General features: G+C 41.2%; 1 protein-coding gene and 1 long non-coding RNA gene across 5 annotated transcripts in view; one reads left to right on the top strand and one right to left on the bottom strand.

Annotated features, from left to right (window-relative positions):
* The window catches only part of LOC106994835 (uncharacterized), a 14,037-nt gene extending 10,617 nt beyond the window's left edge, over nt 1-3,420 (bottom strand). The window contains exon 1 of the long non-coding RNA XR_003725023.2: nt 2,984-3,420. This is a non-coding gene — a long non-coding RNA (uncharacterized LOC106994835). The remainder of the gene's footprint in view (nt 1-2,983) is intronic.
* On the top strand, nt 3,393-17,736 carry ZNF432 (zinc finger protein 432). Of its 4 annotated transcripts, none has more exons than XM_077981465.1 (5): nt 3,393-3,512; nt 5,223-5,430; nt 9,672-9,798; nt 10,692-10,787; nt 15,729-17,736. In XM_077981465.1, exons 2-5 carry the CDS (start codon nt 5,416-5,418, stop codon nt 17,447-17,449), a joined length of 1,959 nt encoding a protein of 652 aa, XP_077837591.1. In that variant the 5' UTR covers nt 3,393-3,512; nt 5,223-5,415; the 3' UTR covers nt 17,450-17,736. The 4 variants fall into 4 exon arrangements, with proteins under 4 accessions (XP_077837591.1, XP_014980224.2, XP_077837592.1 ...); XM_015124738.3 differs by having other exon boundaries at nt 3,393-3,629; XM_077981466.1 differs by having other exon boundaries at nt 3,393-3,633; nt 5,230-5,430.

The following is a 17,736-nucleotide window of genomic DNA, read 5'->3' as shown; positions in this document are numbered from 1 at the left end:
CTGATAGAAATCTTAATTAAATATTGCTTCATTAGGGAGGCTGAGGGGGGGGGGTGGATCACTTGAGGTCAGGAGTTTGAGACCAGCCTGGCCAACATGGTGAAACCCCGTCTCTACAAAAAATACAAAAATTAGGCGTGATGGCACACGCCTGTAATCCCAGCAACTAGGGAGGCTGAGGCAGGAGAATCTCTTCAACCCAGGAGGTGGAGGTTGCAGTGAGCTGAGATCATGCCACTGCATGCCATCCTGGGTGACAGAAACTTCCATAGTTCCTGAAAATGACCAGAGGTGTGATTCAAAATAAGATTGATAGATAGATAGGCTGGGCGTGGTGGCTCACACCTGTACTCCCAGCATTTTGGGAGGCAGAAGCGAGTGGATCACCTGAGGTCAGGAGTTCAAGACCAATCTGGCCAACATGGTGAAACCCCGTCTCTACAAAAAATATAAGAATTAGTTGGGCATGATGGTAGGTGCCTATAATCCCAGCTACTGGGAAGGCTGAGGCAGAAGAATCACTTGAATGCGGGAGGCGGAGGTTGCAGTGAGCTGAGATCTCGCCATTGCACTCCAGCCTGGGCGACAGACTGAGACTCTGTCTCAAAAAACAAAAGTTGAGACGGAGTCTTGCTCAGTCACCCAGGCTGGAGTACAGTGGCACGATCTCGGCTTACTGCAAGCTCCCCCTCCCGGATTCATGCCATTCTCCTGCCTCAGCCTCCTGAGTAGCTGGGACTACAGGCGCCGGCCACCACACCCGGCTAATTTTTTTTTTTTTTTGTATTTTTAGTAGAGACGGGGTTTCACCATGTTAGCTAGGATGGTCTCAATCTCCTGACCTCGTAATTACAAGCGTGAGCCACCACGCCCGGCAATTCCTAACCTTTTTAAAAAGGGGATTTAATACTCTCTAAATCACAATAAATATAAGTGTTTAGGGTACATTCTTGGAAGAATTAATTGATCTGTATTAAAATGGAGAAGAATGTAAGTTGTTGGGGCAGGTAGGGCCATGAGAGAGATCAGCACAAGACCAGCAGGTGGGGCACTGCATAGGTAGAGGAGGAAGATATGAAAAGACTCACAGGTGAGGCATCCTAGAGGGGATGTGGAGAAAAAGTAATTATTACACTTGATCTTAGCCAAAAGGCCGAGAAGCGATAGAAAAAGTAATTATTATGAGAGGTTCTGAAGTTTTTTGCTCTTGAGTGCCCTGTTATCTCTGTTCCTGTCACTCTTACAGTATCTTCAAAAAAGGCCACATGTGTCACTGAGGTTTTTCTGTAAAAGTAAATTCTTTTGGAAATATCTGAGGGGATTTGAGCTTTATATCTGTACTTACATTAGGCAAAATCTAATTTTATGGAGAAGGCCAAGATGAATACAGAGGAGATACTGGTAGGTTAAACCCCTAGGAATTAGAACAAATTTCTGGGAAATCTTCAGCATTTCGAGGCTGCAGAAGTTATGTGGTAAAGGCAAGATCTTCGAAGAGAGAACCAGACCCAGCTAAAGCTGAGTTATATGTGAAATAAACAGAGTTTTCCCAAAGAATATCTTTTATAAGATGAGAGAAAGGAGATGAAGTAGAAGAGAGACTGAGTTAGTCCTTCAGGATCGGAATCTGATAGATTGGACACTAGAGGAAGTTTAATGTAACTTTTTTGTGCTATCTAGATCTAGTTTTTAGGCCCTGGCTAGGGGCCAGTTAGTTCCTTTTCTAGAGTGGCCAATTAAGTTCACAACACCGGCCACAAGTGAGCTTTACCTTGTGGTATTTACCTTGCCCTAATCCTATCCCCATATCCTCTGCTCCAAGGTAGCCTTGAAAAGCAACCACCTTTTAACAACAGTAACAGTGAATATCTGCACCCTAGCAGATTATCTGCACTTAAGGGGGTAGAAATGGCTCTGAAAATGGCAGAAATGGCTCTGAAACACCCAAAAGCCTCCATCCCCACAGAATTTTCACTACTAAATGTGTTGCAGCCTGAATAGGTCTATTCTCATAGTATTTCTCTATTTGACTTGACTCAGCTTTATCTATGTGAACACTCCTACCCATAGGGCACTTGTCAAAAACAATCAGTGGCAATTGTTTAACACTAGAGTGTTTAGAGGAGTGACAGTGTGTGTCTGTGTGACAGATGGAAGTAGTAAGAGTGTACAGGGGAAAGGGGCCATAGGCATAAGATGATGGAACAAAGCCTGGAGTGTGGGGTATAGAGAGTGTAGGGGAAGGGAGAAGGCAGACAGGTAAAAGGAAAAAGAATGTTAAGTGTTGTTCAGCCTCAAGACTGACATGATGAAAATACCTTTATTGTGGTTTTTGTAAATTAGAACACATGCTTTATTATTAAAAAGAAAACACACAATTGAAAATGTTGACATTTTCATCCTTGCGTCTTCTAAAAAAACGTCACAAGGCATAACTTGTGGTAATAATTCTGTAGATATATGGACAATTTTAAAAAATAGTATTTTTTCATTGCAAAATATTCATTAGTGTCATATCATAGGCAGATCTCCAACTCCAGAATAATTCCCATGGTTATATTATGTTACATGGCAAAAAGGACTCTGCACTGTAATTATTAATCAGCTGCCTTCAGCATTGGGAGATTATTCTGGATTGCCCAAGCACTTAATAATAGGAGAAACCGGAGAGATGCGATAGTCAGAGGTTTCAAACATGAAAGGGATTTGACAATACTATTGTTGGCTTTAAAGATTCCTATCTTTAAAGGAGTGGGGGCAAGGAAACTGTGTGAAGGAAATTAATCTGCCAACCTAAATAATTCTAGAAAACGATCCATTTCCAGAGTCAAGAACAAAGCCAGGTGGTTTTGTTCTTCTAAAGACAATTCCACGGGCCAGTTCCACCGCAAGCTTCCCAGAGAGCATTCGTTCTGCCCTACGGACACCGAACTTCCCCTAAGATGGCCGCCCCCACAGTACTCCCGCCTGACGGCGCGGTTACCTGCAACGCACCGCTCGCTTATTTTTTGTTCTAATCCCGCTTGATTCAGTTTTTATACGGCCTCTAAAACGCTTCGCATTTAGAATAGTGATTGAGGTGCCCAGAGGTGACTTTAATTTTCCATTGAGTTGAGACGCCACAGCCATCAAGACCGTTAAGAACTGATGCCGCGCCTTTGTGGTAATAATGGGTTCCGGCCTTTGAGAAGTTTGCGCCGTTCACTAGCCCCTGCAAGGAGAAGATCAACTTATTCTGTTCCCTGTCTGTTCAGAGGACTTTACCCACACGCCATATCTGTCTGTGTGAACTCAAGCCTCTGATAATCTCTCCATTTTTCTGCCACGGCTGACGTGCCTGGAAATCGGACAGTTTTAAGAGGCCTCTGTCCACAGCGTCTCGCGGCTCCTGTGCCGTCTGTACGTCACGTACTCAAAGATGGCCGCCCCCAGAGCGGCGAGGCGACTCCGGCGCGGATGCTTCTTCTGAGGAAAAGCCGGAAGGCCGCATTCCGCTCTCCATGGAAACGCGGGTGACCGTCCCTTGAGGTTTAGTGGGGAGGGAGCTGGGCGAGGGGCCCAGAAGTGGAAGAACTTTAGGGAAGTAAGTTCAGTCTTTAAGAAGTCGCAGCGATTCCAGGGAGAGTAAGGTCAGTGTGTGGGTCAGGACGTGGAAACGCGGTGGGAGGGAGCATTCTGAGGGCGTCTGCGTTGTTGGCGGCGCTGTAAGGTGTAGGTAGCGCGGCAGTGTGGGGGAGGCGGGGGCGGGTGTTTTCTTTTGGAGGGGAGCTGGTAGGAGTCCCTGGTGGGTGTCTGTGATGGGATATCTTTGGGGGTCCCTCATGGAGGCTCTGGTGGTCAGTGATTAAAGGCCTGAGTAGATCTACGACCAAGAGTCCTGAGATCAGGGATTGTGGTCCTCGCGGGTCACTCCCCTGTGGGGCTCAGTGATTGAGAATCGGTGGGGTGGCTTTTTCAACTAATGTGACTTCTGTTTCACATTCTGGATTAATCTGAGGTTCAGTGATCGAGGAATCATTAAGGGAAGCCAGTGTACATGTGTATCTACTCCAGGTTTTCGTATTAATCTGGCGGGGTGGTGGCCTTTTGTGTAGAGACAAGTGAAAACTGAAGTATTTTCACAAGAGCCCTGGCAGGGTCTGTGTGTGTGTGTTGAGCTCAAACTTTGGCTGCTGGAACAGACTTGATGAACGTTAACATTTCCTAAAAGTTTCAGGTCCGAGTACCTCCTGCACGATGAGTTTTCTAATCCTCTGGCTTTCCACGACAACCCATGCTCTTGAACCTGCAGAAAATGAAAGTTTTGTTGGGGGGGCAGAGAGGGTGCGGATGAATAAGCTTTCTATTTACAGTATTTTTTTTATTACTGCTGCACAAATTAATAAGAGCCTATTTTTATCCTTCCTCTTGCAAATGTACTGCATATTTTTTATGGGTGTTTCAGGTTTTGTATGTTCGTATATAAAGGCGGCTATTTTCCCAGTATTTATATTTTTGAATTGTTTTCTAAATTTGTACTTATACCTCGTATTCCTTCTCTCTGTCTCCCTCTTTTTTTTTGATGTGTTTCTTGTTCTTCATATTGAAGTGTGTGTATAAACACTTTTTTTTTTTGAGATGGAGTCCTGCTCTTTTCGCCCAGGCTTGAGTGCAATGGCTGGGCTCACTGCAACCTTCGCCTCCTAAGTTCAAGCCATTCTCCTGCCTCAGTCTCCGAGTAGCTGGGATTACAGGTGCCCGCCATCACACCCGGCTAATTTTTTGTATTTTTAGTAGAGACAGTGTTTCGCCATGTTGACCAGGCTGGTCTTGAACTCCTGACCTCAGGTGATCCGCCCACCTCAGCCTCCCAAAGTGCTGGGATTACAGATGTGAGCCATCATGCCGGGCCATATATAAACACTTTTAAATATATATAAAGACTTTTAAAGAGGTGTGAGGGTAACATTGTATAAAGGAAAAAATGTACAGTTTCTCACCGTCCATATGGCATTATTTAAAAAGCTGATACGAGAATTACCTACTGCTTAGGCATGATGCTGTGTGGCCTTTGTGACCTCCCCTTTCCTCTTCATGTTACTTCCACACTTCACCGAAGAAAGGCATTTGGCCTTCATTGAGGGTCTTGCATTTCTTTGGTTTGAGAGAACCAAATAAAGAGACAAATATTCAGGGTCATGTGTTAAGGTGAATGTACCCCTGAAAGTTGTTTTGCTCCTCAGTCTACAGGTCCTGGCTGCCCTGGGAAGAGACAAGAAGTGAATGAAGAAAGAGGAAGATTCCAGGACCTAGATAATGATTTTTGTGGGCACTCTTCACTGGTGACTGAGCTTTCTAACTAGAAATTTAAGGCAGATCCAGAGGAGACAAAGACAGAGTATCCCAGGTGCTGGCCATTTCCCACAACTGAAGAAAATGATCAATGCCCAGGTGACTTTTTCTCTATTTTACTCTCTCCTTTATTCCATGGTGGATTTGTAGAGACCTGTAAGAAATCATTTCAGAATCTAGAGAGAAATAAACTTTAAATCTAACTCCAACATCATGGCAAAGTAAGATCAGGAATATAGTGTTTATGTGATTCCTAAAAAATGACTGATGTTGGAACATAATGCCTGACTAGAAGATCCTTTCTATTACATTAGCTGTCAGTTTGCATCTGATGTCTCCGACAGCCAGTACAAGAAAGTCATGCTAAGTTATATAATATACAGTGACTGTGAGGAAAAAGCAGACATGTTCCTCAGGAGATCATTATTTCATGGCACTTAGATGTCAAGAAAAATTTGCTCTTCTCAGAGGTGATATGGTTTTTTGAACAGTGTTTTGAACTAGCTTTCTAATGAAGGCAGAAGATTTCTTACTGCTGTTTATAACAGGGTTCCTCAGAGACTCCTATGGAAATAGACCAGGAAAACTCAGTGGACACAGTTTTTTCAAGGGACGAAAGCAAGGCCACACACTCAAGTCTTTGTGTCTTTGTGAGCTGATTTAGGAATAAAATCTAAGTGGCCTAGGAAAATGGAAGGCGTGCATAGCTTCCATTTGTCCTGAACAGATGGCTGAACTGGCATTAACTGCAGATTTGGCATTAGGGAGTTGTCTGATAAGGTCTTGAGTTGTTGGGTGCCATGTTTGATAACTTTACCTCATCTCAGAATATACAGAATCCTTCTGCATTTTCACATCCAATTCTTACATATTTTTATTGCTTTTATTTTTTTGTAATTACATAAATAACTCATGGATTCCCAAGGGAAAAAAATCTGTTTTTTGTTCGTTTGTTTTGTTTTTTTGAGATGGAGTATCACTCTGTTTCCCAGGCTGGAGTGCAGTGGTGTGATCTCGTCTCACTATAACCTCCGCCTCCTGGGTTCAAGGGATTCTCGTGCCGCAGCTTCCTGAGTAGCTGGGATTACAGGTGCACGCCAGCATGCCTGGCTAATTTTTGTATTTTTAGTAGAGATGGGGTTTCACCACGTTGGTCAGGCTGGTCTCGAACTCCTGACCTCAGGTGATCCACCCGCCTCTGCCTCCCAAAGTGCTGGGATTACAGGCGTGAGCCACTGTGCCTGGCCCCACAGGGAAATGAATTCTAATGATGAAGTACACACTGGTTAAAAAAGTAAATTCCCGGGCCGGGCACGGTGGCTCATGCCTGTAATCCCAGCACTTTGGGAGGCCGAGGCAGGCGGATCACCTGAGGTCAGGAGTTCAAGACCAGCCTGACCAAAACCCTGTCTCTACTAAAAACACAAAATTAGAGTGGCATGGTGGTGCATGCCTGTAATCCCAGCTACTCGGGAGCCTGAAACAGGAGAATCGCTTGAACCCAGGAGGCGGAGGTTGTGGTGAGCCGAGATCATGCCATTGTATTCCAGCCTGGGCAACAAGAGCAAAACTCTGTCTCTCTAAAAAAAAAGGTAAATTTGCTTATCATAACTTTCTTCCTAATCCCCTTATAGTGCTTCAACAAAGGTTTGGTAGCACGTACTTACTGTCACTGAACTGTGTGCATCTCTGTATGTATGTGTATTTATAAATCTAGGTGTTTTATGTATGTGTCTGTATATATAAACACATTTATTATGACTTCTTTTGCTTCAGTGGAATCACATTTCACCTGTTGGTCACCTTAGATCAAACTTGTACAACCTGCGGCCTGTGGGCTGCATGTGGCCCAGGATGGCTTTGAATGTGGCCCAACACAAATTTGTAAATTTTCTTAAAACATTATGAGAATTTTTTGCACTTTTCTTCCAGCTATCATTAGTGTATCTTATGCATGGCCCAACACATTTCTTCTTCCAATGTGGCCCAGGGAAGCCAAAAGATTGGACACCCCTGCCTTAGATGGTATAGTTTTAGAATATAAAGGAATATCACTATAATTAATTGAAGAATATTAATTGTATAACATTCCATTTGTCTAAAGTCATACATGGAAACATTGTTAAACTATGTAAAGTATTTAAATGAGTGCTTGCAACATAGAGACTGATACATGGAGTCCTTTTTGCCTTAAATCTTTGCCAATACTTAAAAATAAGACATTATCAAATTACACAATTTTCAGTGATCCAATATTCTTTTGTCTGATTTTGCATTTTCCTCATCACAGGTGAGGTTGAAGTCCTTCATGTGTATTTCTTGGCCAACTGGATTTTTTTCTCTTGTGAAATGCCTGACTATAATTTTTATATTAAAAAACTTTTTTCTTACTGGTTAATGAGTTGGTTATATCTACTATATAGTGACCTTTTGTTTATTGCAAATTTTTTTAGCCCATCATTTTTCTTTCAGCTTTGTTTATGATCTGTTTTTCAATGTAGATATTAAAATTTTTTCTCATAAAATTTGTCCCTGTTTTTTCCTTTATGGCTTTGAACATGAATATATTTCATATTTGCTTCTGCTTCCATAGGTTCTTTTGCTTTCTGGTTAGGACTTTAAACGGGAGAAACTTATTTTTGAGTATGAAATTAGGTAGAAACCTAAGGGTTTTTTTTCCAAACAGATTTATTTCTTGTGTGAAATAATTCCGAATGTGATAAGATCAGCAGCATTAAGAATTTGCAGACTCCACTAAGTCTGTTCTTTTATCTGTGTATTAATCTCTGCAATTACATGGGGATAGATTATCCCATCAATTTTCACCTAGCTCTTTCCTGCCTCAAGTTCCCACTACCATATGATTATAAGTCATGTTGAGACAGGAGAGTGGCAGTTTAGTTGACAAGAGGGTCTCAATTTATTTTCCAGTGGCATTCGGGGCTAGGCCATACCATACAATTTGCCAATTACCACAGAATCAAGACATTGAAGACGTTATTCTGCACTTTTCTTGCTTCTTTTGTTTCTATGGAAGTCAGTTGTTAGAACATTTTGTCTTTCTTTTGATGGTAATGCATCTTTTCCTTCTGTTAATGGTTGTTTATATAATGTTATATTTGCATCTGATGTTCAATAGTTTCTGTCTGATGTGTCTAGATGCAGATTTTCTGCTTGGCTTTGTTGATTTATTAAATTTGAGTTACAGGGTATTTAATCAGTTCTGAAAATTTCTCACTCAGATATTTGGAAATTGCTTCTCATTTCAATATAATATTTCAAAAACTATGTATAGGCATATGTTAGGCCTCATTCTATCTTCCATATTTAGTAAACTCTCCTTCATACTTTCTGTCACTTTGTGTCTCTGCTTCATTTTTCAGTTATTTTAATTTTTTGAGATAGGGTCTCACTCTGTCACCCAGGCTGGAGTACAGTGGCATGATCACAGCTCACTGCAGCGTCAACTTCCTGGGCTCCAGCGATCCTCCCACCTCACCCTCCCAAGCAGCTGGGACCACAGGCGTGTGCCACCGTACCTAGCTAATTTCTGTCTTTTTGGTAGAGACAGGATTTCACCATGTTTCCCAGGCTGGTCTTGAACTCCTGAGCTCAAGCTATCCACCTGCCTCAGGCTCCCAAAGTGCTGGGATTACAGGTGTGAGCCACCCCACCTGGCCCTGTTATTTTTTTTTTTTTACTGTGAATTCCAACTCACTAATTATCTCTTCAGTGTATCTAATATAACCTTTCTGTTAATAGACACACATACCTGTGACTGTATACATATATATACACACACGTATATATGTTTGTGTGTGTACATATATATTTAATATATATTTCCAAAAATAAGTTTTCCCAATTTGATTACTCTTTAATAGTTTCTCATGCTTTCTATGCATTTCTATTTTTTAATCCATTTAATAATTAAACATGAACGTAGTGTCCTGTGATTCTAGCATCTGGAGTCTCCCCATGTCTTATGTTAGTATTAGCTGGGAAGGCTTACAGTGAATGAAACAATTTATATCAGATACCTAGATGTAGGTAGCATATACTTTCTTGACTGGGCAATAGATACTGAAATTAAAATTTATACGTAAAACCTGTTTTTACTGAGCGGCTTTGATATAAAACCTTAATTTTTGTTGAGCAAATGGGGCACTGTACAATTATAGAATACTTGGAGATTCTCTGGTGATATTAAAAAATACAATAGATTTATAGATGGATGCAGTCTATGTGGTTAATATGAGCAGGACAACTTCCCTTCACATTCTTTTCATGTCAGTAAAAGAGAAACACTTCCTGTTAAGCAAGGCTCTGTTTTCTTACAGGAATTGCTGACACTGAAGGATGTTACTGTGGAGTTCACCTGGGAGGAGTGGCAGCTCCTGGACCCTTTTCAGAAGGGCTTGTACCGGGATGTGATGTTGGAGATCTACAGCAACCTGGTATCAATGGGTAAGGACAGCTGCCCTGTATCACCTGGAGGGTGCCCAGTCTGTGGCCTTTGCTTTCTCAGCTGCTTACCCTTGGAATTAACTGCAGTGCTCTGAATAGCAGATTTTTGGTACATCCTCTGGCTTCTGGTAAAAGGATATACAGTCACCCCTCAGTGTCTGAGAGGGATTGGTTTCACAGCTTTCCATGGATATGAAATCCACAGATGCTCAAATCTCATATAAAATGGCATTGTATTTGCATATAACCTACACACACCTCCCCCCAAATACTTTAAATCATCTCTAGATTATGCCTGATACTTAATACAATGTAAGTGCTATGTAAATAGTTGTTATACTGTATGTTTTAATTTGTTTTTTATTGTGTTTTTTTTTTTCTTTAGAGACAGCGTCTTGCTCTGTTGCCCAGGCTAGAATGTAGTGGTGGCTTCATGGCTCACTGCAGCTTTGAACTGGGTTCAAGTGATCCTCCTGCCTCAGCTTCCTGAGGAACTATGCCTACAGATGCAAACCACCATGCTTGGCTTTTTTTTTTTTTTTTTGTAGAGATGGAATCTGTGTTGCCCAGGCTGGTCTCCCACTCCTGGCTTCAAGTGTTGGTTTCATGTCAGCCTCCCATAGTGCTGGGATTATAGGCAAGAGCCACTGCACTTTGTATTTTTTATTATTGTATTTTTTTTTTAAATATTTTCAATCCATGGTTGGTTGAATCCCTGGATGTGAAATTTTCAGATATTAAGGTCTGACTGTAATCTGCCCTTTCCTGAGAGAAAAGCCTCTACTTACTTTGCAGATGTGAAAACTATCTAGTTACTTAAATGTCACATTCTCTCACATTACATACACCAGCCCAATCCAGTGTGTCTGTCTTCTGTCATTTCCCATAAACAGGTTATCAAGTCAGCAAACCAGATGCACTCTCCAGGTTGGAACGAGGAGAAGAACCATGGACAATGGAAGATGAAAGGCACAGTCAAATCTGTCCAGGTATGCGAGAACCAGCAAGATGCGTAAGTCATATTATAGTCAGTAAAAGAATGCTGTGTGGGTGTCTCAGGACACAGAAGCAGTGCCTATTAGGAATACGGATCATTTTTCCTCCACAAAAAACCCTTCCCATCTTATTTTAAGGTTGCATTCTCCTTTAGTACCATACTTCTTTCCTGTCTGTGCTGGTATTGTATTGAATGTCCTCTACCTATGGAGTTCTCTTATTAAAAGTCTCTACTATTTTTGTTGACTGTTTACCTAGAAAGGAGTTTTACATCCTACATCAGTTGTAGTCCAAACTAGGTCATAACTTATGTCTATCTCAGAGTACTTCCTTTGTACATTTGATTTCTGCTTTTCCCTTAGTTCATCTTAGACAGTAGCATTGTATTCATTTCCCTAATGTGTTTTTCCCATTATAGATTTGTTTTTTAACAGCTTAATTTACATACCATACAATTTTCCAATTTAAAGTTTATTTTTCAGTGCTTCATAGTATATGAACAGTTATGTAACCATCACCATAGTCAACTTTTTTTCTTTCTTTCTTTTTTTTGTTTTTTGAGATGGAGTCTCGCTTTGTCACCCAGGCTGGAGTACAATGGTATGATCTTGGCTCACTGCAACCTCCACCTCCTGGGTTCAAGCGATTCTCCTGCCTCAGCCTCCTGAGTAGCTGGGATTACAGGTGCGCACCATCATGCCCAGCTAATTTTTGTGTTTTTGTAGAGATGGGGTTTCACCATGTTGGCCAGTTTGGTCTCATACTCCTGACCTCGTGACCCACTCGCTTCAGCCTCCCAAAGTGCTGGGATTACAGGTGTGAGCCACCACGCTTGGCCTCTACTTTTTATCTCTATAGATTTGCCTGTTCTGGACATTTTATATAAATAGAATCATAAAATATATGGTCTTTTGTGCTTCGCTTCTTTTATTTAGCATAGTGTTTTTGAAATTCTTCCATTCTTTAGCATGTATTAGTACTTCATTTCTTTTTATTGTTGAATAATATTCCATTGTATGGATATACCACATTTTATTTATCCATTCATCTATTGAATTAACATTTGGGTTGTTTCTACTTGTTGGCATTTATGAATCATGCTGCTATGAAAGTTCGTGTACAACTTTTTCAGGAACATATGTTTTCATTTCTCTTGAGCCTTCACCTAGGAGTAGAATTCCCAGGTCATTTGTAGTCCAGGAGGGGGTCCAAGTGCAGTACTTCTGGTCCTTCTTTCACTGTGGACATTACGTGTCTTCCCAGCCACAGTGTGTGACAATACAGAGTATTGACAACTAGGGAAGTTCACTTGAGCCTTTGGTGGCCAGAGTTTTGATTAGGTTCCAGTCACATACAGCCCACATGGCTGACTTTTAGTCTTTTGCCTCTCCCAGAAGTCGGGCTAATACCTAGAGTATCTAGTTTTTCCAAAGTGTGGAACTGATATGGCATGGGCCAAAGCCCCTATCATAAATCATATTGTTAAATTGTCCAGCAGTTAAAGCCAGTGGGCAAACAAAGACACTCCTATAGGCCAGGACATTCCAGGGCCTAGAGCTCATTTCCTAATAGCTAAGAACAAATGTTAGATCTCTCTTTGGATGAGGTTAGATCTAGATCCTCACTACACAGAGGATTACCATAAAAATTAATGATACAGGGGTTAATTTAGGAATACAGAGGAAATAGAGCATATGGCAGGATAGTCAGAATTGCAGCAAGAGTATGATGTGCACAAAGCATATCTAGATTTTGAATTAGGAAGATGGTGACATGAATTAAGAATGAAGGCATGGGCCAGGTGCAGTGGCTCATGCCTGTAATCCCAGCACTTTGGGAGCCTGAGGTGAGCGGATCACCTGAGGTCAGGAGTTCAAGACCAGCCTCACCAATATGGAGAAACCCCATCTCTACTAAAGATACAGAATTAGCTGGGCATGGTGGCACATGCCTGTAAGCTACTCAGGAAGGCTGAGGCAGGAGAATTGCTTGAACCTGGGAAGCGGAGGTTGCGGGGCGCCGAGATTGCGCCATTGCACTCCAGCCTGGGCAACAAGAGTGCAACTCTGTCTCAAAAAAAAAAAGAATGAAGGCATGAAATAGGAATTGTGCAAGGCCATGGGCTTGACTATCAAAAGATTGGCCTCAAGTTGGCCAAATACAGGTCAGTGATAGAAGCTGCTTGTCGGAGAAATCGTGGAGCGGAAACATGGTAATATTCATGGTAATGTAAGCTTTTTTTATCAAGATGACTTTTGATTTTATATATGAGTAATTGAGGTAGCATGGTTGAGGATTGGTTACTTTTATATTTTGGTCTTTTCACAAAATATCTTGCTAGTCTGACCTTTCACCTGGATGACAGCAGTGTAGCAATAATAAGAAACAGCTAAATATCTTAAGAAAAACTGAAGGTGAAGCTGGCACAACCTTTGTCTAGAAGGAGGAAGTTTATCCTTTAGTACAACTTAACTAATGCTGAGACATAAATGTAGCATTACTGAAGTAGATGCTATTGGTAGCAGATGAGGAAACAGTGTATCAGGGACATTGAAATGGGAAAAATTTGATACGACTTTTTTTTTTTGAGGCACGGTCTCACTTTGTTGCTCAGGCTGGAGTGCAGTGGCACGATTTCAGCTCACTGCAGCCTCGACCTCTGGCCTCAAGCGATCCTCATGCCTCAACATCCCAAGTTGCTGGAACTACAGGCGCATGTCACCATGTCTGGCTAATTTTTGTATTTTTTGTAAAGATGATACTTCACCATGTTGCCCAGGCTGGTCTGGAACTCCAGAGCTAAAGTGATCTGCCCACCTTGACCTCCTAAAAGTGCTGGGATTACAGGCGTGAGCCACCGTACCTGGCCTTGATATGACTTTTCTACTGCATACAAAATGTGATAGAAGAAAGTGACAGTTTTCATATCCCATGCAGCAGCACATTTTCTTCTGAAGGCAACTACATGGTACACTGGCCAGTTGCAAAATTCCCTATCATTGTTTTCCTGTTTCATAATTAATGGAACATATGATAACACAACACAGCTAAACCAGAGGGTGGAATGTTGACTATAGGAGTTGTTCATTAAATGTGATGAATGTTTTTGGAAAGTTAGATGGTAGTCTACAGATTGAAGAGGGGCAAATTTAATAACAGTTACCACACAAGAGTCTTATCTCAGTTCACTTAATTTCAACAGATGGAGATTTCTAATTCTTATCCTTGCCAGGCAACAAGTATGTGGATATATTTATTCTATATATCTCAGTAAGCATATTTCCCTGATCTTTGTACTCACAATTTGGTTCCTCTAAGAGGGCTTAAATAATCCCAAAACCAAATGTTGGAATGTCTAAAACCTTGGCTCTGTACCTTCCTCTTTCATTCTACATGTCTTCTCAACATGGTATCCTGGCCCAGTGCTTTGGCTCACACCTATAGTCCCAGCACTTTGGGAAGTAGAGGCAGGCAGATCACTTGAGCCCAAGAGTTCAAGACCAGCTTGGGCAACATGGCAAGACCCCGTCTCTACAAACAATACAAAAATCACTCAGGTGTGGTGGCATGTGCCTATAGCCCCAGCTACTCAGGAGACTGAGGTGGGAGAATTGCTTGAGCCTGGAAGGTGGAGGTTGCAGTGATGCAAGATTGTGCCACTGCACGCCAGCCTGGGTAACAGTGAGACCCTGTCTCAAAAGAAAAAAAAAAGAAAAAAAAGTCATTCAGTCCTTTTTTCTTAAATAATATGTATGTGCTGATTATTTCCATGCTGCCTTCTCCATTTATACCTCCAACCAGATTCTTGATGTCTGGGTTATGTATTTGATAACCATTTCAAAGTGTATGTTTCACAGTGTATACTTTACATGTTCTGGACTGCAGTAATATTTGCCATCTCATGAGATGCTTTCATCTACCCAGTGTCTCAAGCCATATATTTAGTAATCTTTGAGTCCTCACTTTCCTCACTCTCCCCATTGAATTCATCATTTAACCTTGTATTTTCTTTGTACAAATATATCCTGCTTCCCCCAACTCTCATCATCTACACTGCTCCACCAAACCACACTTAACATCTCCAACTCCCTTCTTTTTTTGTTCCCTCTGTTTTTCCTAACTAGAATTCAGCATCAGTGAAAAGAAGGCATATTTTGTATATCCCAAATGCCAGCAGAGTGCCTTATCCATAGGAGTCATTCAACAAATACTAGTGGAGTGAATAAATACAACCCTCAGAATTTTGGATCAGTTGCCTTTCTCACCTTTGTGGTCTGGTGTCTCCCAAAATTTTGTGGAATGGTGTTCCTCCAAGCCCTGTTGTTTGCTTGTAATAATGACTTGCTTGTATTTTACTGTGTCCACATGTTTTGCAAGGTCCTGTTTAGAAAGCAGTCAAATCTATACAGATTGTCAACTGCCTCACCTTATTTGCACACAGACTGCTTTTACTTTTTGGTTTGTTTATATTATTATGTTTTTACCAAAGTGTATACATGAAGTTGCTTTTATACTATTATCATCGTATTGTCATTAAATAGCCATATTTAAAAACACCTGGCTGGGTGTGGTGGCTCACATCTATAATCCCAGCACTTTGAGAGGCCGAGGTAGGGGGATCACCTGAGGTCAGGAATTCAAGACCAGCCTGGCCAACATATTGAAACCCTGTCTCTACTAAAAATACAAAAATTAGCTGGGCGTGATGGCACATGCCTGTAAACCCAGCTGCTTCGGAGGCTGAGTCAGGAGAATTGCTTGAACCCAGGAGGCAGAGGTTGCAGTGAGCTGAGATCACACCACTGCACTCCAGCCTGGGTAACAGAGTGAGACTCTGTCTCAAATAATAATAATAATAAGGATTTTTTTTTTTAAGAAAACAGTTTTATCCCCAACAAGATTATGAAAGGATTCATTGTTCTCTTCTTTCCTAGAAAACAACAAAGTTGATGATCATCTGCAGGATCACTTGGAAAATCAAAGGATGCTGAAGAGTGTGGAACAATACCATGAACGTAATGCATTTGGAAATACTGCCTCTCAAACCAAAAGCCATTGTCTTTTCAGGGAAAATCATGACACATTTGAGTTATATATAAAAGCTTTGAAATCAAATTTAAGTTTAGTCAACCAGAGCAAAAGCTGTGAAATTAAGAACTCTACTAAATTTAATGGAGATGGAAAATCATTTCTTCATGGTAAGTATGAAGAACTTTATTCTGCAGCTAAATTCTCTGTAAGCACAAAATCCAGTAGCACTAAATCCCAAGTCAGTAAGCATCAGAGAACTCATGAAATAGAAAAAACCCACATATGCAGTGAATGTGGGAAAGCATTTGTCAAGAAGTCACAGCTCACTGATCATGAGAGAGTTCATACAGGAGAAAAACCTTATGGATGTACTTTTTGTGCAAAAGTGTTCTCCAGAAAGTCCAGGCTAAATGAACATCAAAGAATTCATAAAAGAGAGAAATCTTTTATATGCAGTGAATGTGGAAAAGTCTTCACCATGAAGAGCCGTCTGATTGAACATCAGCGAACTCATACTGGAGAGAAACCCTACATATGCAATGAATGTGGAAAAGGCTTCCCAGGCAAGCGTAATCTCATTGTACATCAGCGAAATCATACTGGAGAGAAATCCTATGTATGTAGTGAATGTGGAAAAGGCTTCACTGGGAAGAGCATGCTTATCATACATCAGCGAACTCATACAGGAGAGAAGCCCTACATCTGTAGTGAATGTGGGAAAGGCTTCACCACAAAGCACTATGTTATCATACATCAACGAAATCATACAGGAGAGAAACCATATATATGCAATGAATGTGGGAAAGGCTTCACCATGAAGAGCCGTATGATCGAACATCAACGAACTCATACAGGAGAGAAACCCTATGTATGCAATGAATGTGGAAAAGGCTTTCCCAGGAAGAGCAATCTCATTGTACATCAGAGAAATCATACAGTAGAGAAGTCATATCTATGTAGTGAATGTGGAAAAGGTTTTACTGTGAAAAGCATGCTCATCATACATCAGCGAACTCATACTGGAGAGAAGCCCTACATATGCAGTGAATGTGGGAAAGGCTTCCCCTTGAAGAGTCGGCTGATTGTACATCAGCGAACTCATACTGGAGAGAAACCTTACAGGTGCAGTGAATGTGGGAAAGGTTTCATTGTGAATAGTGGACTGATGTTACATCAGCGAACTCATACTGGAGAGAAACCATACATATGCAATGAATGTGGAAAAGGTTTTGCCTTTAAGAGCAATCTTGTTGTACACCAGCGAACTCATACTGGAGAGAAACCCTTTATGTGCAGTGAATGTGGAAAAGGCTTTACCATGAAACGCTATCTTATTGTACATCAGCAAATTCATACAGAAGAGAAATCTTGTATATGTAGTGAATGTGGAAGAGGCTTTGCCATGGAAACTGAGCTTGCTTTACATAAGCAAGTTCATACTGGAGAAAAACCTTATGGATGCAATGAATGTGGTAAAGGCTTCACTGTGAAGAGCCGTCTAATTGTTCATCAACGAACTCACACAGGAGAGAAACCCTTTGTATGCAGTGAATGTAGAAAAGCCTTCTCCTCAAAGAGAAATCTCATTGTACATCAGCGAACTCATAATGGAAATAAACCCTAACAATGCAATGGACGTGGTCATGCCTTTGGGAATAAAATATGTCTTGTACACCATCAGTGATTTCACAGTATAGTTTTTATGTGTATTGAGTATGAAAAATCATATTTCAAAATCCAGTGTTATCCACTAGGATAAATGCTATCAATGTCAGAAAGGCTTCAACATGAATTCAGGCTCTGAAATCTTTGATGTACCAATGTATAGAAAATAACTCATCTGAGAGAGATTCTGTGGATTGGGGGTAACCTTTCATTTGTCAACCTTCATTAAAACTATGACAACATCCA

The sequence above is a fragment of the Macaca mulatta genome, chromosome 19 (assembly GCF_049350105.2).
Source record: "Macaca mulatta isolate MMU2019108-1 chromosome 19, T2T-MMU8v2.0, whole genome shotgun sequence".
NCBI classification, from domain to species: domain Eukaryota; kingdom Metazoa; phylum Chordata; class Mammalia; order Primates; family Cercopithecidae; genus Macaca; species Macaca mulatta.
Note: the sequence above shows the minus strand (reverse complement) of the source record. Positions and strands in the feature narration are given on the sequence as shown.

Bases quoted from the DNA above. Each gene is read 5' to 3' on its own strand.
- ZNF432 (XM_077981465.1), top strand. The intron at 9,799-10,691 runs GTAAGGACAGCT...TCCCATAAACAG, and splicing joins CAGCAACCTGGTATCAATGG to GTTATCAAGTCAGCAAACCA. The intron at 10,788-15,728 runs GTATGCGAGAAC...CTTCTTTCCTAG, and splicing joins GCACAGTCAAATCTGTCCAG to AAAACAACAAAGTTGATGAT.